Source organism: Genypterus blacodes, unplaced genomic scaffold (genome assembly GCF_046128005.1).
Source record: "Genypterus blacodes isolate CSIRO-AG114 ecotype Tasmania unplaced genomic scaffold, CSIRO-AGI_Gbla_v1 ptg000291l_1, whole genome shotgun sequence".
Classification (NCBI taxonomy): Eukaryota; Metazoa; Chordata; class Actinopteri; order Ophidiiformes; family Ophidiidae; genus Genypterus; species Genypterus blacodes.
The window spans coordinates 403,902-425,376 of record NW_027467082.1 but is presented as its reverse complement, the minus strand read 5'-3'; the positions used below and the strand labels follow the sequence as shown (position 1 = coordinate 425,376).

The 21,475-nt window shown below is 39.7% G+C and overlaps 1 protein-coding gene across 1 annotated transcript; it reads right to left on the bottom strand.

Annotated features, from left to right (window-relative positions):
• Positions 1-7,974: 7,974 nt before the first annotated feature.
• LOC142988027 (uncharacterized) lies at positions 7,975-20,245 on the bottom strand. The gene is made up of 14 exons (XM_076137025.1): positions 20,093-20,245; positions 18,690-18,995; positions 13,740-14,057; positions 13,362-13,655; positions 12,966-13,277; positions 12,570-12,854; positions 12,070-12,369; positions 11,674-11,985; positions 11,278-11,562; positions 10,769-11,095; positions 10,358-10,672; positions 9,996-10,283; positions 9,723-9,877; positions 7,975-7,986 (listed from the first exon to the last, which is right to left on the bottom strand). The coding sequence occupies exons 1-14, from the start codon at positions 20,181-20,183 to the stop codon at positions 7,975-7,977; spliced, it is 3,600 nt and encodes a 1,199-aa protein (XP_075993140.1). The 5' UTR covers positions 20,184-20,245.
• Positions 20,246-21,475: the final 1,230 nt, after the last annotated feature.

The following is a 21,475-nucleotide window of genomic DNA, read 5'->3' as shown; positions in this document are numbered from 1 at the left end:
GGTCTCATAGCGCCTCCTCTGGTGGGTTTGTGGAACTGTGCAGACACTGAGGGGTTTTTGTGCAGGTCCACTGATGGTTTGTATCATTGTGAGTCTCTGGCACAGTAATACACAGCAGAGTCTTCAGACTGCATATTCTGTCCGTTCAGAGTCACTGTCTTTGTGGACGTTTCCAAGGAGATACTGAACTTGTTTTTCAGTGAATCTTTGTAGTAAGAGTCACCAGTATCTTTTGATCCAATCCACTCCAGTCCTTTCCCTGCAGGCTGTCTGATCCAAGCTGTGTAATAGCTGCTAAGAGCATAGGTGACCTGACATCTGATGGTCAGCTGTTGACCTGGCTGCACACTCACAGAGGCTGGCTGTGTCAGCTGTTCACACCTCACACCTGTAAAGAAAAACATGTTCAATCTTCAGTCGCTGTTGAACAGAGTGAGACCTATAAAAGAGTCTCAGTGAAACTCACAGGATCCAGCAGACAGCAGCAGCAGCAGCAGAGCTACAGAGAACATGGTTGGTATTGAAGGTGATCTGCTGGGAGCTTCTCTCCTTCTGCCTCAGCTGACAGCATGATAGGAAGAGTTTATAGCAGACTGGAAGGAAGTTCACTTTGCATAGAAAAGGACACTGACAGGCTATAAAAGAGGCTCCAGGTCAGACTGTCCTATTACAAGCAGACAATACTTGGATTGTGTGTATGAGTCATCTTTTAATATTTCAATACTTCCCCCAGAAAATGAGTTTATTTTTCATACATTAACTGAAACTGAATGTGTTGCAGGTCCTGCTGTATATGTTTAGATGATAATGTCCCTCACTCTTTATTTGTTATCTACATTTGAAGTGTATCAAGTATGTCACAGAAAGGAAAAACAAGATAAATGATTAATATGTGATCATGCTCTTGTATCAGACCTTCAGTTATTATTCAATTCTCAACTAGTTTTAACTTGAAGGGTCCTTCATTTCAGATTATTGGAAAATTACTCATAGATGTGCGATTTATCATTGCTAATGTTTTTGTTTGTGATGTAGACCAACACAGTACTTTTCAGAGTACTTAACTTAGTAAATATATATTCAGAAATATTTGTGTTTACTTGACTACACATCCAAATTAAAATATATATTTGTAGTCCATTATTTTCAAACCTTTGATGATGGATGGATATTTAGGCCACTGTGGTACAAAAAATTAAAAAGAATTGCAATGTAGGCAAAAAAAATGTCAATGAAATATTTAAGATAAAAAGTCAGAAAGTGACAGAGATTACATAATATTATGGTAATTCAGATTAAGTTCATGCCGGAATCAAAAGTTCTGAATGTCACCAAGAGGAGAAAGAGATTATTTTACTTTCAATACTTGAGTACTGTTATTATCCACAAAATACTTTTGATACTTGAGTAGAATTTACATCAACATCTAAGTTCATTTTACTCAAACATTTTTCCTCATTGATGTCTTTCACTTGTAACAAAGTCATTTTGGAATGAAGAATAAATGATGACTCTATAGTTTAACACAAGTGCAGCTTCCAGGTTCTTGCTCCTCCTCTTTGTTTCTGTTATATTTATTTTTCCACATCACATAAAGATTATAAAACAGTTCTGATTCAGTGAACAAATTCATGGGTTTATGCTCTTCATCGTTATTAAATGTGATGAGTCAAATGTTGCTAAAGAGACTTTTGGAGATTTCAGATTCACTGAGTGTCATTTAAAATAATGTTTCAGCAGAATCTGTATTGTGCTTCATTCCTCTCTGTTGTAACTGCTCACATTATGAGTTAAAGAGAGAAAAGTCAAGAAAAACAATGGTGTGATTGCGCCCCCTCTGGTGGCTTCATGAACAACTGTGCAGACACTGAGGGGTTTTTGTGCAGGTCCACTGATGGTTTGTATCATTGTGAGTCTCTGGCACAGTAATACACAGCAGAGTCTTCAGGCTGCATATTCTGTCCGTTCAGAGTCACTGTTTTTGTGGACGTTTCCAAGGAGATACTGAACTTGTTTTTTAGTGCATCTTTGTAGGAAGAGTCACCAGTATATATTGATCCAATCCACTCCAGTCCTTTCCCTGCAGGCTGTCTGATCCAAGCTGTCCAATAGCTAAGAGCATAGGTGACCTGACATCTGATGGTCAGCTGTTGACCTGGCTGCACACTCACAGAGGCTGGCTGTGTCAGCTGTTCACACCTCACACCTGTAAAGAAAAACATGTTCAATCTTCAGTCGGTGTTGAACAGAGTGAGACCTATAAAAGAGTCTCAGTGAAACTCACAGGATCCAGCAGACAGCAGCAGCAGCAGCAGAGCTACAGAGAACATGGTTGGTATTGAAGGTGATCTGCTGGGAGCTTCTCTCCTTCTGCCTCAGCTGACAGCATGATAGGAAGAGTTTATAGCAGACTGGAAGGAAGTTCACTTTGCATAGAAAAGGACACTGACAGGCTATAAAAGAGGCTCCAGGTCAGACTGTCCTATTACAAGCAGACAGTACTTGGATTGTGTGTATGAGTCATCTTTTAATATTTCAATACTTCCTCTAGAAAATGAGTTTAGTTTTCATACATTAACTCAAACTGAATGTGTTGCAGGTCCTGCTGTATATGTTTAGATGATAATGTCCCTTACTCTTTATTTGTTACGTACATTTGAAGTGTATCAAGTATGTCACAGAAAGGAAAAACAAGATAAATGATTAATATGTGATCATGCTCTTGTCTCAGACCTTCAGTTATTATTCAGTTCTCAACTAGTTTTAACTTGAAGGCTCCTTGACTTCAGATTTTAGGAAAATTACTGGGACTTAGCATTGTAATTGTTTTTGTACAGAGTGTTGCTCTCTCCTGTGTCACTGTGGCTCTCCAGCACAATAATAAAGAGCAGAATCTTCAATATTAGAGGTTGTTGTAGTGTTTAGTATGGTGTTGATGTGGAGATACACCTGCTGCTGTCTGCTGCTGTCTCTGGAGATGATAAACAGACCTCAGATTAACTGACAGTGCAGCTCCTGTATATATACCTAAGTATAAAGACATTAACTATATGGGTATGTATGATGGGTATATCAGCTCAGTGTAAGGATGAGTACAGTAGGACTTTGTCCAGTTGCTCAGCTAACTTTAGTCCCTGTGGCTCTCCAGCACAATAATAAAGAGCAGACACAGATTAACCTCTGATTATTATTCATGAATATTGTCTCTATTGATTATGGCAATTTTCATCAGCGTTTTCTATCAAATCCAGCTTTTTATTTGGCCTATGCTTGTCATTATAACTCATGGTTATAATATTCATCATTACACTTTCGTACATGCAAAGTCATTCAACCATAAGCACAGCTGTTTCTTTCACACTGACTTCACATCAACTAAGGAGCAGTCCTCATTGTCTTCATTTACACCTCCTGCTGCCCCCTGGAGGTCAATATATAAAACACTTCTTTGGGTTTTTGTAAAGCCTCTCTCCTTGTTCTCATCACTGTGTGCGTCTGGCACAGTAATAGACTGCAGAGTCCTCTGGCTTCAGGTTGGGCAGTCTCAGATAAACCATGCTGTTGCTATTATCTCTTGTGATTTCTGCACGTCCTTTCACACTGCTGGCATAATTTGTTGCGCTTCCATCGGTGTAAATATATCCCAACCATTCCAAAGCTTTTCCTTCAGCTTGTCTTATCCAGTTCATCCCATGGCTACTGAAGGTAAAGCCAGTACCCCTGCAGGAAAGACTGAGAGTTTCCTGAGGCTGTTTCAACACTGGAGTGGAGGGAATGGACTCCATAGCTTCGCCATTCACAGCTGCCAAACAACAAGAGAACAGACAGAAGGTGAGAAAAAGGAGAATAAGGAGGAACTGTAAAACAACCAAAAACCTTTTTTCCTCTTTCAAGCAGCATGAAGCGTCACACACTCACAGGGCAGGAAGAGAGCTGTCAGCAGAAGGCACAGTTTGTTGGCCATCCTAGAGTTGAAGATGTGAAGTCAGCTGCTCCACACAGCACAGTGAGACAGCCAGTCAGTGTGAGGACAGATGTAAGCACTCTGCAGCTCTGTATTTGCATTGTGAAGAAGGTCAGAGGTTATTCAAATACACCTTTACATACAAATGATGACATCACAACTGCCGGTGCTCCTGATCTTTACAAAGTGCACGCAACCAAAAACAGGGAGGAGGGAGTGGCTACAGTACTGCCACTCATGTACAGCTTCTCTGTATCTGAGTGGATTCAGTGTTAGTCATGTTTTATCTGTGTTGTTCCTGAAACCTGAGTAGCACAAAAATATGAAGAGTAATAATTGTAAATATATATTAGTAGATATTATTATGTTGATCTGCAGGATAAACTCCATATCTCACAATGTAACAGCAGGTCATGTTAGAGTTTACATCCAGCCTTGACTTTCTCGGATGTGGATGACATCATCATGTAATATTACTCATTTTACTACGCTGTCAGTTCAATTCTTTGTTTTTTTTAATTCTCCACTTTCATAATTTTTAATGAATCATCAATGCATATTTGAAGAAAATTAAAGAAAATATCTGCATAATTGAATAACATTCAGTGGCCTCTAACATGTTAAGCAGGGAATCAGTCTTGAATGATTGTGAGGTCTCATAGCGCCTCCTCTGGTGGGTTTGTGGAACTGTGCAGACACTGAGGGGTTTTTGTGCAGGTCCACTGATGGTTTGTATCATTGTGAGTCTCTGGCACAGTAATACACAGCAGAGTCTTCAGGCTGCATATTCTGTCCGTTCAGAGTCACTGTCTTTGTGGACGTTTCCAAGGAGATACTGAACTTGTTTTTCAGTGAATCTTTGTAGTAAGAGGCACCAGTACTTTTCATTCCAATCCACTCCAGTCCTTTTCCTGCAGGCTGTCTGATCCAAGCTGTGTAATAGCTGTTAAGAGCATAAGTGACCTGACATCTGATGGTCAGCTGTTGACCTGGCTGCACACTCACAGAGGCTGGCTGTGTCAGCTGTTCACACCTCACACCTGTAAAGAAAAACATGTTCAATCTTCAGTCGGTGTTGAACAGAGTGAGACCTATAAAAGAGTCTCAGTGAAACTCACAGGATCCAGCAGACAGCAGCAGCAGCAGCAGAGCTACAGAGAACATGGTTGGTATTGAAGGTGATCTGCTGGGAGCTTCTCTCCTTCTGCCTCAGCTGACAGCATGATAGGAAGAGTTTATAGCAGACTGGAAGGAAGTTCACTTTGCATAGAAAAGGACACTGACAGGCTATAAAAGAGGCTCCAGGTCAGACTGTCCTATTACAAGCAGACAATACTTGGATTTGTTTCAGAAGTTAGCATTTAATATTTCCCTATTTCCTGAAGGAATTTTGTTTACTTTTCAAATATTTGCTTAAAATTGCACTCTGTATGAGTACTGCACTGGAGTCCTGCTGTATGTGGGTTGATGATAATATCCTGTACTCTATTTTTGTGCCAGTCTGGTTCAGGCCCAGAAATGACATCATTCTTTGTCTGAACATTGCAGTAACACTCCTGCCTTCAACAAACTATTTGAACACTGGTGTAATTCCCTTAAGAGTCCTCCTCTAAGTTAAAACTGATAATAATTTTTTTTATACGGTTTCACATTCTTGTCTCAGATCTTCAGTTATACTACAATTATCTACTGGTCCCCGATGCATTCAGGAACCTTGACTTCAAATTACTGAAAAATTATGATTCAGGGTCAATGTGCAATTAATGATCATTATCGTTTTTCCTTTGAACTATCACATTCATGTTTGTTCACATCACAGCAAAGGTTTCTGAAAATGTTCATGCTCTTAATTAACTGTATAAAAGTCACTGTACAGCTCTTCGTCAAAACGTGTGGATTCGTGTTGGTCTGTATCCCCACCTAGAGGTGAAAACGATCATGGGCACGGTGGGTTCTACTCCCAGACATGTTGGTTGTATTGATTTCCTGCATTTCACTTCGGTGCAAAGGTAAAAATGGCTGACAGAGACGGAGCAAGTTGACTTCTGTTTTTCTTCAATCGGAAGTCACTTTGGTGGTTTAGGTGCAGTTTTATGGAAACATATCATGAAAGCCCACGTAACAGGAAACAAACCAACTGCAAATACAGCTGGTGCTTTCATTTTGACTTTGTGTGCGCTTGTGTATTTGTGTTATGTGTCCAGTTGTGTTTTTTTTGTGTCTTTTCTACATGTTTTCATAATAAGGCTTCCACAATCGCATAACCATAATAACTGTATTGATGTTTTGTTTTTCATTTAGTTGCATGGATAGTCGATGTACTTGCTAGGATGCACTTTAAATTATAATTAAATATGATGACTTGCTCTTTATGTGTCGGGAATGTTCATCGACATTGTCATGCTGTGCTGTGATTTATTTTAGAACTTCCGACTCAGAAGTTCTTACTTGTTTTTCTGGCAGAAATGTCCCACCCGGACTCAATCCGTCATGGTTTAAACCAGATTATTATTATTTTTTAATTACTGGGAAATGTGTGTCGCTGTCTTTCGACAACAAGATGGCGTCAACAGCTAGGAACCAAACTTTGCCTTAGCTGCTGATGTGTTATTGTCTTATTTAGAGGTGGTTTTTCGGACTTGTGATGCTTCTTGCTGAATGTTGAAGCTCTTACATGATGCTTACGCTCTGCTGTTGTATATAACTAGCTGTGGTATATAACTAGCTGTGGTTGTTACTTTCTTGGCTGTGTGTTTACCTTTTATGTTCATGTACAGCTGGAAATGTACAGCACATGCAATAGACCTTTTTCATTGCATATATCCTGCTTCTCATGAAAGCTGTTATCAAAAGTTTAGGATGTTGGGACTTCAAAATGACGTTCACCACTCTATTTGTGATATGCTATTATCCTAAGCTTTAACGAAGTGTTGAATGTGTTGCCGCTTCCGGTAAACCACACGAGCAGCTAACATATATGCCTTCCAAAAAACAGTCCAAGTTTGCTAGCGTCTGTCTTCATTCACCTGGAAATGTATTGGCTAATAGTGCTCTGGTGACACCAACAAGGATTAACTAGATTTACTATTGCACTTGACTTTTAACGAGCACTGAAATTGCAACACTTGTGTAGTGTACTGAAATGTCATTATTTTCATCCAAGCAGTTGGAAACTTGAGAGCAAGTAGGCTCGTCTCTAGCATTGACAAATTGTGCTCTTAGGACATCACCTACTCTGTCCTAGCTCCTCTGATGCTCTTGTTTTCTAATCTTTCATTTCTAATTTGTCCTTTTTTCTTTCATTTCTAATTTGTCCTTTTTTCTCATTCATCATAGTACCTAACTTATTGCACTTCTACTCTAGCTCTAGTTATGCTCTTAGCTGTTGGTTTAGGAAGGAAATGCGCTTACGATTTCTTGTGACCTGAAGTTCTTTTATCTACCTTTGTTGAACACACTTATTGTAAGTCGCTCTGGATAAAAGCGTCTGCTAAATGATCGTAATGTAATGTAATGTAATGTGCTATCATTACTAATCATGCTATCATTAAGTTCCAGGTTTAAATTCTGGGGTGAGTACTGTGGTTTTTACTACACCATCCTGCAAGTTTTCTGCTCTTCTATGTAGGCTGAAATCCCAAATAACTGATATGTTATGTAATCTTCTCCTAGATCTTTAAGCATTGGTTCTCTGGGCCTTTAAGGCTGCATGAGTCCTATAGAGGAGTTAGCGATGACTCACCCAAATCATTTGAGTCACACCCCTTTGATGGAAATAGATTTTCAATTTCACAAGTACATTTTAGTTTAACAAATACATTTTAAACATAAACCTTCTTTTCCCCCTTCATTTATTTTTATTCATTAACTACATTCACCCATCACCGGGAGACATATTGTACATTGTATTTGTCAGTCCAAGTGTAAACACACATCGGCAGGATTTCACAACAGTCAAACCGGTGGGACAAAACCAAACCACACTTTTACTGAAAGTCGACTAGATGGTGCTATTTGACCACCTAATGAGCAACACATCAGCTCATCACACACTTCATGGATGGGATCAGGTTCACAGGAAAGCCTCACAATGTGAAATCCAACAACCATATTTCCGCCATCCACATAGCACATTATTCTATGTTTAAGGTAATTGTTGAATAGAAATGTGCTAAAGCAGACGTGATGGGACAGGGTGGTCATCTTTCCTTGGGAAAATGATGGAAAAGAATCACAACTGGAGGATAGCACTCCATCTCCCATTTCCTATGCATGGGCAATTTCTTAAAGTTATGATAGAAACACAGTATCTCCAACATATTTCACATCCATGATAGATATATATATATATAGATCTATATATCTATATCTATATATAGATATATAGATCTATATATAGATATAGATATATAGATATATATGTATAGAAACAGTCTAATGCATAGATTCATGAATAGATGTGTGTGTGTGTGGTGTGTTTTGTGCTGATGACCAACAGGTGGCTCTGCAGCTCTATCACAGCATCACAGCCTATAACCTCCTCCTATAAGACTCCTGTCACATCAATCTCGTTTTTCTTTACTATTTAAGTGTTGTTTATATATGTAACCTGATGAATAAATGACTCTGATTTGTATGTCTGAAGCATACTCTGTATTCTGTCCATACACATATGGAACAAAGAAGTCATAACCCTTGAAGGCTCAGATTTAGAGTTGAGGCTTTCATTTCTTTATGTGAGACATTAAAAATACTACATTCAATATTTGATACACTGTAGATATACAGTCAAATGTGTCCAACAGTACATGTATATACACTGGGCATGTGTGTGTATGTATCCAAATATAGCATAGTGTTCACTTTGTGTTTTTGTCTGTCTTTTCCCCTCTTGGTAATAGGACTTGTAGCCACATGTGAGCATTATTTCATTATTTCAGCATTCATTCAGTGACTCCATCCCACCACCAGCGTCACAGACTTGGGCCGGCTGCCACAGGGTCCTCTGCCAATAAAGGCCACGCACTGTGCTGTGGAGATGACTCCAGAGGCAGCCAATGGTTAGCCTGGATGAGCTAAGTGTCATCCCTCCCAGATGTGAATTCCTTCAAAGCTGCAAGCTACACAGCTCTTACTCACAGTGAGTGTGCATATATGTAAACTATTGAAAATGGAGCACACAGATATCTCTCTTGTCATGGGGATGTACCTTAATCTTGACATGTAAAAGTCCTCTTAAGACCTAACAGCACTGGCAAGCTGCAGCTCATGACGAGCATTTCATCTGGGAAATGTCAAATCACTACTGCTTCATGTAGAGCTATAGCTCACTCTTCTGGACAGTTTGAGTAACACAGAAAATGTTGGTACTGTGCCAGTGCACACAATGATTTGCACAAGTAACTTTAAAACAACAGACATGGAGTTTTGTGTCATAATGCATTTAATCACTGTATTCAAGAAGGCAGAAATGTGCTATTTTTCTCCAAAACTTTCTCCCGTTATGATGGAAAAAAAACACACACACACAAAATAACATGAAAAAACTAAACACAACTCAATATGTGAAGTGTGACAAAAATGCCAGGATTCTTTTGTTAAACCATGCTCCCTAAAAAATAAAAATCCATATTAGGGCCAGGAAATAGTGATCATCATCCCTCTGTGCTCCTCATCATTTGGTCTGAAATGAAAAAATCAGAAAATCAGACGGGATCTGTTGGACGGTTTTATATTCAAATTGAACTGTCAATCTCACCTTGATGAGCGTGACTAAGACATTATAGATGATGGACACAAGGAAAAGGAAGAGGACTGTGAAAACCATATACATGTACACATTCTCCTCCTCCAAGTCCCGGTTGACATCAGCATGCACGTTGTAATCAAAGACAGCACTTGTCTCTGGGATCACTGTAAAAGAATCATGTTGAGAGATGTCTGTTAAGTATGATCAACATTGACTTTGCTACAGTACAAGCTAGATAGTTGCATGGGAGTAAACCATTTCAATTTATGGAGCAACTGGCACCTGGTTTAGATATATTCAGGGCTATGGTGACAGTAGTGTGTGTCACGATGCAGTTGTAGACCACCCCAGATGCCCAAATGCCTGGGTCCAGACGAAGCCGGCTTTGGATGCTGAACTTTCCCTTTGGCCCTTGGTGGGGTTCACTGGTGTTATAGTCCAACAGCTCTGTGGTGTCATCCAGAAACCAGGTAATGTTGATGTTTGCGGGGCTGAAGCCAAACACCAGGCACATCAGCTCACCAGCGCCATGGAACAAGGTTGCAGAAGGTTGCGACGGGGTTACTGCAGCTGGGAATACACACATTGGTATGAATTGATGCTGGGGAGCTTCACGTTACTACAGCTATTGACTCTTTACTCACCAAAAATATCTGTTATTGTTCTTTTGAGAGGAATTTCAGATGATTCATGTTCAACAACACAAGAATACGATTCCTGCTCCTCTGTCCTGGATGCGTTGAGTCGACTGCTCAGTGAATAAGTGCTGCTCCCTGTGTATTTCCACGTAGGGCTGTTGGTGTAGTGAGATAAGGGTAGCTTGTCTCCCTCTCTCTCCCAGTACACTATGACATTGGATGGGAAAAATCCCGTAACCATACAAACCACTGTGAGCATGTTTGATGTTGTCAACTCAGACATTGTCGGCTGAATTATCTTCAGCATTGGTGGATGTAGGGCTTTAGAAAAAAAGAATGCACAATATTAATAGGGTTTACATTTTGCTGGGTCAGAATTAGCAATAACATTCTTATGCATAGTTGTTGGGATCCTACCTGTGCTTCTGCTTACACGGTCCTCGTAGACCTTATTGGAACATTTGTGCTTTCCTTCACAAGACACTTCTTTGTATGAATTCCAGGCCCTTGTTGATACATTGAGGAAGCTCAACAAAGTCTCTGTTCCATTGCTGTGACTGACGGGTGACATTGTAAGGACATTCAGTTGAGATTCTTTCCCCCCTATTTTCCAGGTGATCAAGAAATCTCGGAGACTCGGACCAACCAAAAGACAAGAGATATTCATCTGTCCACTGTTCTGGAGCTCTTGAAGGGTCGGTCCCTGAACATACACACCAACTATATGGGATGATGGTGGTGTAACTGAAAAACAGAATGTGATGGTAAACTTTTTATGGCACTTTTGTAGTGGATAAAATACCAATGTTTGACTCCACCTGAAGTTTGTTGTTATGGCGGTTGAATGTTTCTTTCGTACTACTTTATTTTACCTGCTTCCATTTGGCAGTGGGTTGAGACTGTTATTGTGTTAAGTTTCACTTTACCTGAACAGACGCTGATGTTCTTTGTTTCTTTTTTGATCCCTGACTGGTCAGAAACCTCACATGTGAAGACCTTCCCTGTTTTCCACTCTGTTTGAGGGACAGGAAGTTGACTTCTTATGCCCACACGTCCATTTGCACCCATGCTGATGTCACTGGTTGATGCAGGTGTTTGTGGGGACCCAGAAATCCATTTAATTTGAGGGTTGAAGCCCCATGCAGAGCATAGGAGTGTCTGTGGTTGTGTTTCTTCACTGGGGACAAGAGAGAGCTCCATTGATGGGTCCTCTAAATATATTGAAAAACATATATCAATCAAATGGTCCAATTAAAAGGAATAAAGAGGGAACTTGCATCTGCAAATCAACCGTTTAATGGAAGAACAGTAGCTGTGCTCACCAAATATACCCCCAATGGAGTTGGACTTCCAGCTGTTGGAGAAGCCTTGATTCACTTTGCATGTGAAAGTTTTCCCATCATTCCAGTAAAGCTCAGGGACAGGGAAGTGTCTTGTGACTGAATGGTGGCCTGGGGCTTCCGGGAGTTCAACAAACAGTTTTTCAGAGATGTCAACCCCGTTGGCCTGAAACGTGACATAAAGGTCGCTGGAGGAGAGCTGTGTGATGTCACACTCCAGCACAAACCTGTCTCTCTTCTGTACATCTGGCAACAATCTTCTGATGGCCACAGATGGAGTTGAAAGTGAAGGACCTGGGTGAGAACCAAAACATTATGTTTTTTCATATATTTCATTGGAACGCCACAGCTGATTTGAGTGCTGCACAGTCCTCTTACCTGTAATATTCACAGGCTCCTCTTTGGTTTGGAAGCAGCTGTGTTTAGCGCTGCAAGATACATGCTTGAGGGTTTTCCACTTTTTTAAGGGAACTGTCAGATTGCTGATGATATGAGATGTGTTTCTGGCCTGGCTCACTTTCTTGGGTGTAGACCGTCCATCCATCTTCCAGGTCACTGTGGCATCAAAGACAGTGTTGACCAAGCATGTTGCCTTCACCTCAGACCCTGCAAGCATTACTGTCCTGAAGCTGGGGAGCTCCACATGAATGGAGGGAGAAGTCTCTGAATGAGTTGTTACTGGAACCACAGAAGAAGAATTATTTATAGCAGGATGCAAGACATAATCTTGAGTAGATTGCAATATTACTAAAAAAATATTTTTCATAGAATAAGACCATGACCCACTTAAGACTTTTCAATTACAAGCTTTTGATAAGAGCCACTGCTTCTATTTGGCAGTGGGTTGAGACTGTTATTGTGTTATGTGTTCACTTTACCTGAACAGACGCTGATGTTCTTTGTTTCCTTTTTGATCCCTGACCGGTCAGAAACCTCACATGTGAAGACCTTCCCTGTTTTCCACTCTGTTTGAGGGACAGGAAGTTGACTTCTTATGCCCACACGTCCATTTGCACCCATGCTGATGTCACTGGTTGATGCAGGTGTTTGTGGAGACCCAGAATTCCATTTAATTTGAGGGTTGAAGCCCCATGCAGAGCATAGGAGTGTCTGTGGTTGTGTTTCTTCACTTGGGACCAGAGAGAGCTCCATTGATGGGTCCTCTAAATATATTGAAAAACATATATCAATCAAATGGTCCAATTATAAGGAATAAAGAGGGAACTTGCATCTGCAAATCAACCGTTTAATGGAAGAACAGTAGCTGTGCTCACCAAATATACCCCCAATGGAGTTGGACTTCCAGCTGTTGGAGAAGCCTTGATTCACTTTGCATGTGAAAGTTTTCCCATCACTCCAGTAAAGCTCAGCGACAAGGAAGTGTCTTGTGACTGAATGGTGGCCTGGGGCTTCCGGGAGTTCAACAAACAGTTTTTCAGAGATGTCAACCCCGTTGGCCTGAAACGTGACATAAAGGTCGCTGGAGGAGAGCTGTGTGATGTCACACGCCAGCACAAACCTGTCTCTCTTCTGTACATCTGGCAACAATCTCCTGATGGCCACAGATGGAGTTGAAAGTGAAGGACCTGGGTGAGAACCAAAACATTATGTTTTTTCATATATTTCATTGGAACGCCACGGCTGATTTGAGTGCTGCACAGTCCTCTTACCTGTAATATTCACAGACTCCTCTTTGGTTTGGAAGCAGCTGTGTTCAGCTCTGCAAGATACATGCTTGAGGGTTTTCCACTTTTGTAAGGGAACTGTCAGTTTGCTGATGATATGAGATGTGTTTCTGGCCTGGCTCACGTTCTTGGGTGTAGACCGTCCATCCATCTTCCAGGTCACTGTGGCATCAAAGACAGTGTTGACCAAGCATGTTGCTGTCACCTCAGACCCTGCCAGCATTACTGTCTTGAAGCTGGGGAGCTCCACATGAATGGTTGGAGGGGAGTTTCCGTGAACTGTCACATAAAATAGTTCTGGTCAAAAACGTTACTCACTCTGATGGAGGCATTTCACGCTTTTACTGTGATACATTCACTTACCTGTACAAATGCTCATTGATGCATCGGATTCCCTGTTGCCATGGTTGGACTTGCATGTATACGCTGAGCCTTCTGTCCACTTCTTCATGTCCGGCTCAATCTGACTGGTTACACTGAAGGTTTTCCCCACCTCCTGCACACTCTGCAGCCTTCTTTGGATTGGCACAATGTTTAGAGTACTTTTGTCCACTTCCCATTTCACACTGAGTTCTCCTGGAAAGAAGTCACTTAGCGTGCAGATGAGTTTGACTGTTGAGGCCCCAAATTCACCTTCCCACACAGGGTAGAGTGTGATGTTTGGAGAGACAACCCGTAGCACTGAGGTAAGAACACAGGTTATTTTTTAACAATTAGTTTATTGTCCAAGCTCTCTCAGGACATTTTAGAAATGTACATCATTCAATCAGAAATGTAGATGTACATACCTTAAGTGATTGATCAAGGAACAACTATACAGTCTCAAATCTAGGTGCCTTATTCTTTTATTTAGACTAGATGGCAGACTTGTACTTTTACAGTTTCAGGTGGAAATGTAGCTGGAAGTCTGTTGCACAGATGTTGCAGAATGACAGAGCAGAGTGATCAGTGCGTGCAGCAAGCAGAAGCATTGGGTAACACCCAGATCACAAAAAGTCTCCGAAAAACAGAAGTGAAACATGACACTGAGCAACGGTGCATCACATACAGCAGGTGTGAGGTGTGGTTATGCCAGTAAGAGAAATATACTATACATTTGAATATCTCACAACTGTTTACATATGTTATCATTCAAATCCTTTTTACATGATAACTTGTGACTTTGCTACAGGTTTCAGTTCTCATGGCTATTAATAATAGAGTTGAGAACCAACAGAGTATTTGCATATTGAATTGAACATGGTCTGTTGATTTCCAGATGCTGACCAGCTCAGAGACGTATGATAAAACATAATTATGAAGTAAAAAAATATGATACATAATTAAAGGTTTTAAAGGGGAAAGTGAGTAACAAACATGTTATAATTGATCATTCAAACTCAAAGATAAAATGGCTAAAGCAAGAACATGAAAAGTGTAATGGACATCATATTTTTAGAAATGGAAACACATTTTTAAATGCTATCTTTAGTTAAATGTTTATTTAGGTAGTAATGCTAATCTAAGTAAACCTGAACAAGACAGTGAGAACAATAACAAAGTATAAGAGGACGTCAATGTGGAAATGTTTTAAAACAGAAAGTTAATTTCTTTTCATTTGACCTGAAAAGAAAAACAAAACAAAAAAGTCTTAGTGCACAAACAATATAAACAAAAACACATACATTCTAATTCTATTTGAGCTTAATGCACATCATATACTGTATACAGATCATAGCTGCATCATGAAATGGAGGGAAACCCTCATGTGGGATCCATCTGGTTTGACCTGATTATACATCTCAAGGTTGAAATAAATCAATACATTGTTGCATGAACAACTCAAAACACTGAAAAATGTATAGATATATGCTAAACATATGATCAGTAAAATTTCAGAAAAAATAATGCTTTTGATAATATAATGTAACACTAAATTACATTATGATATAATAACTGTTCACAACTACGCACAACTATGTGTACAGCATATTTGTCATTATTGTCAGCACTATGCGATATGTATTTTGCCAACTTGATTTTAAGTCATTAAAAAATAAAATCATACCTTGAAAGCAGTGGTTCCAATGCTGTACAACAGAGTGATGAGGAAGAGGAGGATGAAGATGAGGCCTGTGATCTCCATGCTGTCTTCATATGCTGTCAGGTCTTTGCTTAATTGGCTGTCAGTCACAATCAGGTAATCTGGATCTATTTAGTATTAAGTCAGAGAGCTTCAGTTATTGCTTTTATGTAAGTGGCCATTCACAACAAGTTCTGGGTGTGTTTTGAAAATAATCACAAAGCTTTTTGGGCTGTGGCGTTTGTCTCTACAGGGGTCAGAATGCATTATGCCACATAGTTCATGGCTTCTTGGCAGTAATGAATATAAAAGTACTGCATGCTTGTTCTGAAATTAAAGTCACACTTAAGTCAATAGAAGGAGTTTTGGACAAGAGGGAGGATGAGAACCGAACTGAGATCCCAACCCCTTAAAAAACATAATTCTAGGTTCAGCTTTTTCTGCTGCCTCCAGCAGAACAAAGTAAGAGTGATATGGTGACCCTGACTTGCTAAATACAAGACTTCTACCCAGTTGTTGTAAAATTGACTTATTGCCGAATCTCCTTGAGCTCTCGTTTCGCATCATTAGGATAAATACTGGCTTGCAAAAGATTGGAGACCTAATTTCATGCCAAGTTATTGTAACTTGACACTTTTGTATCAGATCTAATAGTCAAGACCTATTTTGGACACCGTAGCAGTTACAATCATCCTGATTTGTTTCTGAAAGACCCCACAGGGATGCACGACTTGGACCCAGTAGAGGAACACAAGCAGACAAAGACGAGGCACAAACATTGATGGTGCACGGCTATATTTAGTTGGATTGAATGTTAATCTTAAAAGTAGTTGGGTGGATTAAATGTGAGAAAGTTTATGCCCTGCTATTTTCACTACACCCTGAAGCATATGTTTGATTGGAATACCTTGGCTTGAGGCTAATATAGATGAGCACAGCTGCACTTAAACACATAGACTGCACGAGACGTACATCAACAGTTACAACAGAGTTACAAAGTGATTTTTTTTTATTTTGATTTTGAATTTGCATTTAAAACACAAACAGCACATCATATCACACAAGCAACAAACATTTAACAACAAACAGCAGTAGACACAGCAAGACACCACAACATCTACTGGGCCTAGCACGTTTGAGGGACGTTCATGTTGAGGTTGACCAGGTTGACATTCTCACGTGATCTCTCAGCCATGGACCTCATAATGACGCCAGTTGAGTCCAAAATGGATTCGTGGTAAACTACACAGTTATATACCACATCATTATCTACCCAGTCCTCACGGCTGAGGGTTAACTGGCCATAGACAGAATAGGAGTCATTATTTTCTACAGGGATTGTGGTGGAGAATGTGCCCGCCTCTGCAGGCTTATCATCAATAAGCCAAGACACCGCAATCTGCTGTGGGTAGAAGTCTTTCACATAGCAAGTCAGGGTCACCATATTGCTTTTACGTTGTTCTACTGGAGGCAGCAGAAACACTGACGGACGCTGAAACTTTCCTCCTGCAATCAGGAAAGAACAATTAGGCCTTTATGCTGCAAACCTTCCCAGACATTTCTGCTTCAAACTACATTGATAATGACAATTTCTTACCTCTCTGCTTTTGATAAACTGTCTCAATTGGTGTCAGCAACTGTGAATGGTGTACATAACAGATTCTCTTCAATCCATCGGCCCAAGTTTCATAAGGGATTTCAAGAGAGAGGCTGAGTGATTTCTTTCCATTTTTTTTCATTGTTTTAAGCTTATTCCCGTTCTCATCCTCCCAGATAATCTCGTTCAAATGGTCTGGATTTGACTTCAGTGTGACTTTGCACACCACGTTTGCTGTTTTGTTTAGAAACAATGTAGCAAGTGAAGGGGGGATGATCTCTACTTTCACCAAATCATCAGAGGGAGGCTCAATGGAAGGATCTGTCGGGTGAAGGATCAGTGATGTTTCATTGGGTTGTAATTAACTTACATTAACCAAAAAGAAGAAAAACAGGTCTACTCACCAGTTCCACACTTCTTGCTCCAAGTTGCATTCCAAGTTTGAGGACCTTCTGCATCTTTCCCGTTAAACTTGCATGTAAACACGCCGTCAGTCTCATTGGTCAGAAGAAAACTTGCTGCACTGTACACTTTGGTTCCATTGCCATACTTTGTTTCACCAGCAGGTGTTTTGATCTCATTATTGTCTTTCTGGATTTCCGTTCCATCTCTCAGCCATTTGATGTCATAATCTTTAGGTGAAAACTCTTTGGCAAAGCAGGAGAAGGTCCTTCCAGTCTCCTCATCAGAGGAGGCCAACACTTCAAGAGTTGGCGCCTTAAAAAACGGCACTGAAAAACAAACATATACACAAATATATGTATGCAGAAGCAGGGAATAATATATATGAAGAAGCAACGTGAACTATACCCTACAATGTTGTATTATTAGGTTATAATTTTCCAGGGAACTTGCATGTACAAATGCACACACTTGATGCGAACATGAAAGCTATTTGCTAAAGTCTGCAGAGGTGTCCAAAGGGAAAACAAACTAAAACGACTGAGCCCTTCATGCTTGCTTCTGCATATACATTGATTGTAGAGGCAACAGATTGAACCTTACAGGCTTTAACAGTGAATTATCATCGACAGATCAAGTGAAAGCAGTCAGCGAGGGGAAAGAACAGGGATTATGCAGATGGAGGGGAAAAAGCGGAACATTAACAAACCGCTAAAATAGGTGAAAAGAACATATATGAGTGTGAGAAAGTCAATGAGCATAAACAAACTTCAGCCTTTTCCTTCCACCTTCCTGTCTGGCACACAATTACAACTATTACAACTATCCATGGATCCATTTACATTAGTTTACAAACAAAATAGAATTATTGTTGGATCAGCAAAAGCAGCACAACTAGTTAATTTTGCTTACATATCTGGAATCATAGTTTTCCAGACTAATGATCCTTATTGCTAATGGATTTAGTTATTCCCGTTTTACCAATCAAACGATGTTAGGTTAAAATTGTAAAAATAAATAGGACAGTACAGTACAGTGTGACTGATAGGACTTGGAATGCACAATAACAAACAGTCACTTTTGAATTCCGCCCCAATAAACTAGGATTAATCAATTTAGTACAAATAAATATAAACCAAGATATAGAGATTAGCTTTACGTAAAGATATAAAGGTGCAAATGGATATAGTATATATCAGTTAAATGACAATTATTATTCCTATTAGTTATGTTGATAGTTTTAGAGTCTTACCGGGTGGTCGTGGTATCTGGGCATCAGTAGTATCTCCTCCTGGCAGTGTCGCAGAACATTTAAAAACGTTCGCGGTCGCGGTCCATTCTGCACGATTCACAGTGATCTTAGAGACTCCGGTGAAAAAGTTGTTTTTCTGCACCGAAGGATATTGAACAAAGTCAGGCAGGTTGTTTCCATTTTGGGTCCATTGGAAGGTCAGTGCGGACGGTGAGAATACGGTGGCAAAGCAGCCGAGAGTGACCGTGGGCTCAGACCCAGAACGACATGGCATCAGTGGAAACACAGTCGGTGCTCTTGGTGTGCCTGAGAGAAGACAAGCAAGCATGTGGCATTAAGATAATGAAGCAAAAATTAACCTCAACATCAATTTTAATTCAAAGATCGCAGAAAACCAACAGTCACGTTTAAACTTTGTGTTGCCCTATTCTTCATGACCTTCCTGATAATTAATCATATTTCATTCAGAGTAAGTTAGACAAAAAAACAAATTCAGCATTTCCCTCAAATATGAGGATGATATTAATGTCATTGATAGTCGATGATCATGGCAGCATTAATGTCACCCATATCATTTTATCCCCCTGAATATTACCGAATAAACTGTATATATAAGAAACTTTGCAATAATACAGCAATTATTTACAAGGACAAATCGATTCTTACCTGATGTCACAGTTACTGTTGTACCTTTGCCCCAGTAATCAAAAGCACCGTAGTACCACAGTGCCAAATCTACTACTACCAGTTAATATGTAAGGTCACTTTTGCTGAATAGTCAGTATAAAAACTCTGTCTTTACACTAACATGGTATTTCGTCATTAGATAGACAACTTGAATAAAAAAAGCCATGAAATACATTTCACACAGCAGTTTTCGACACAATGAGTAATACTGAGAAATAAAACTCTAAACATGGCGATGCCCAGTGTGAAACATGTGCCGCTGTAGACTCTAATGTATAAATATTAATCAAACTCTTACCTGATGATACTGTTACTGTCGTGCCTTTCCCCCAATAGGCAAAAGCCCTGTTATCACAGTTGTGAAATGTAACCTACACTGTTCACAAAAACTATCCTCCCATCATGTAGCACATTTGTACACTAAAGGTAATGTCATTTTCTAAAAATCACAATAACATTTTAATAATGTGATTACATTATTAACAGTCTCACAAATTATGTATTACTGCATTAAAAAACCTGCATCCACAAACCCACACAGGGCTTTGTATTGCTTTTATCTTGCGTTGGCTTACCTGTTTGGTTATCTGGATGAAATGAAATAATTTCAACCAACAAACTATTTTGCCGGGTTATCATGACACTCAAAGCATCACAATTGGTAAAAAAATACATTTCAATTCAAACATTTGGACACACTAAAATGAAGGGCTTACCTGATGTGACAGTCACCATTGTGCCTTTTCCCCAGTAGTCAAAACCATAGTCACAGTATAATATTCTGACACAATCAGCGTACAAAAACATGCTCCTAAAAGCTGTTGAATTCAGCCACTGTTTCGAATATTAAACATTAAACGGCGCATTTTGAGAATGAAAATAAAACAAAGCTTTTACCTGTTGTAACAGTCACCGTTGTCCCTTTTCCCCAGTAGTCAAAGTAGTAATCACAGTGACAGATTTAATAGCGCTTTAGCGCAAAGACATAGTCCAATTTGAATCACCGAATGAAATGATTCAATACATTATACGCCTAACACTTAAATCAATAAAGACAAACGTTTTTCACTGACAAAGCCCCTCTTTATTAACCGTATCCCATGGGATGTTCATTTCCTGTGGTCTGGGTTACATAAAATTAAGTGTGTTTGCTAACAGTTGGTGAAAACTTCCTCTTTTTCAAACATTCCTGCCAACTCTATTTCCTGCAGCATATTCATACCACCAAACATACCAATGACAGAAAGAGGAGTGAATGACTATGGAGTTGAGATATGTACAATTCTTGCATTTTCAGAAAATGGCTTTTAGTATATTTAGGAAATCCTTCCAGACCATCGGTGAACTACCATACAAGTAGTAAGCTATTATAAGCTTTACATGCAAATGTGTTTGAAAGTACAACAATGGGAAAAAAAAAATAATAATAACAGAGTATGTGTTAGTCTTTATAGTACTATTTTGAAATTGTACACATGTACGAGTATTTGCTGGGATAATGGGAGTGGAATGAATCCTCCTAGTTTGACTTCTAAAGGAATGCATGTGGATGTCCTCTGTAGGGGACATGAATCAATCATCTTCATTTCAAAAACCGAAATTGGCTACAATATTGAAACCTGTGGAGAGGACATCCAGGGCATTTCAGTAATATCTCACCTGTTGGGATTTGTGACCAAATCAACTCACTCTCTTCAAATTGGCAGATATGGTGTTTCTAAAGGCGGCCACGGGGACAGTAATCTCTATGAAAAAGGAAGGCAGCTACAGAAATGGTCATCAGAAAACGTTTGCAACAGTAACATAGGACGAGTGCAATGATTGCATATGAGTGAAATGATTGCATATGATTAGCTACGATCAGATGTTAGGCCTGAACTGGGAAATGGACACAATGCTCAGATTTGTTGAACTGTGTGCCATTAACAGCTGAATCCAGTACAGATCAGACAATCAAGTTCTGGGAGACTTAAGGAAGACACCCATGAACATGATTGTCCAGGAACAATCTGATTGAAGTCCTCAAAGTCATGTGGGGAGCACTGATGATGAAAAAACAAATTCATTCACGGTCAAAAAGTTCTCATTCTTCTCCCAGG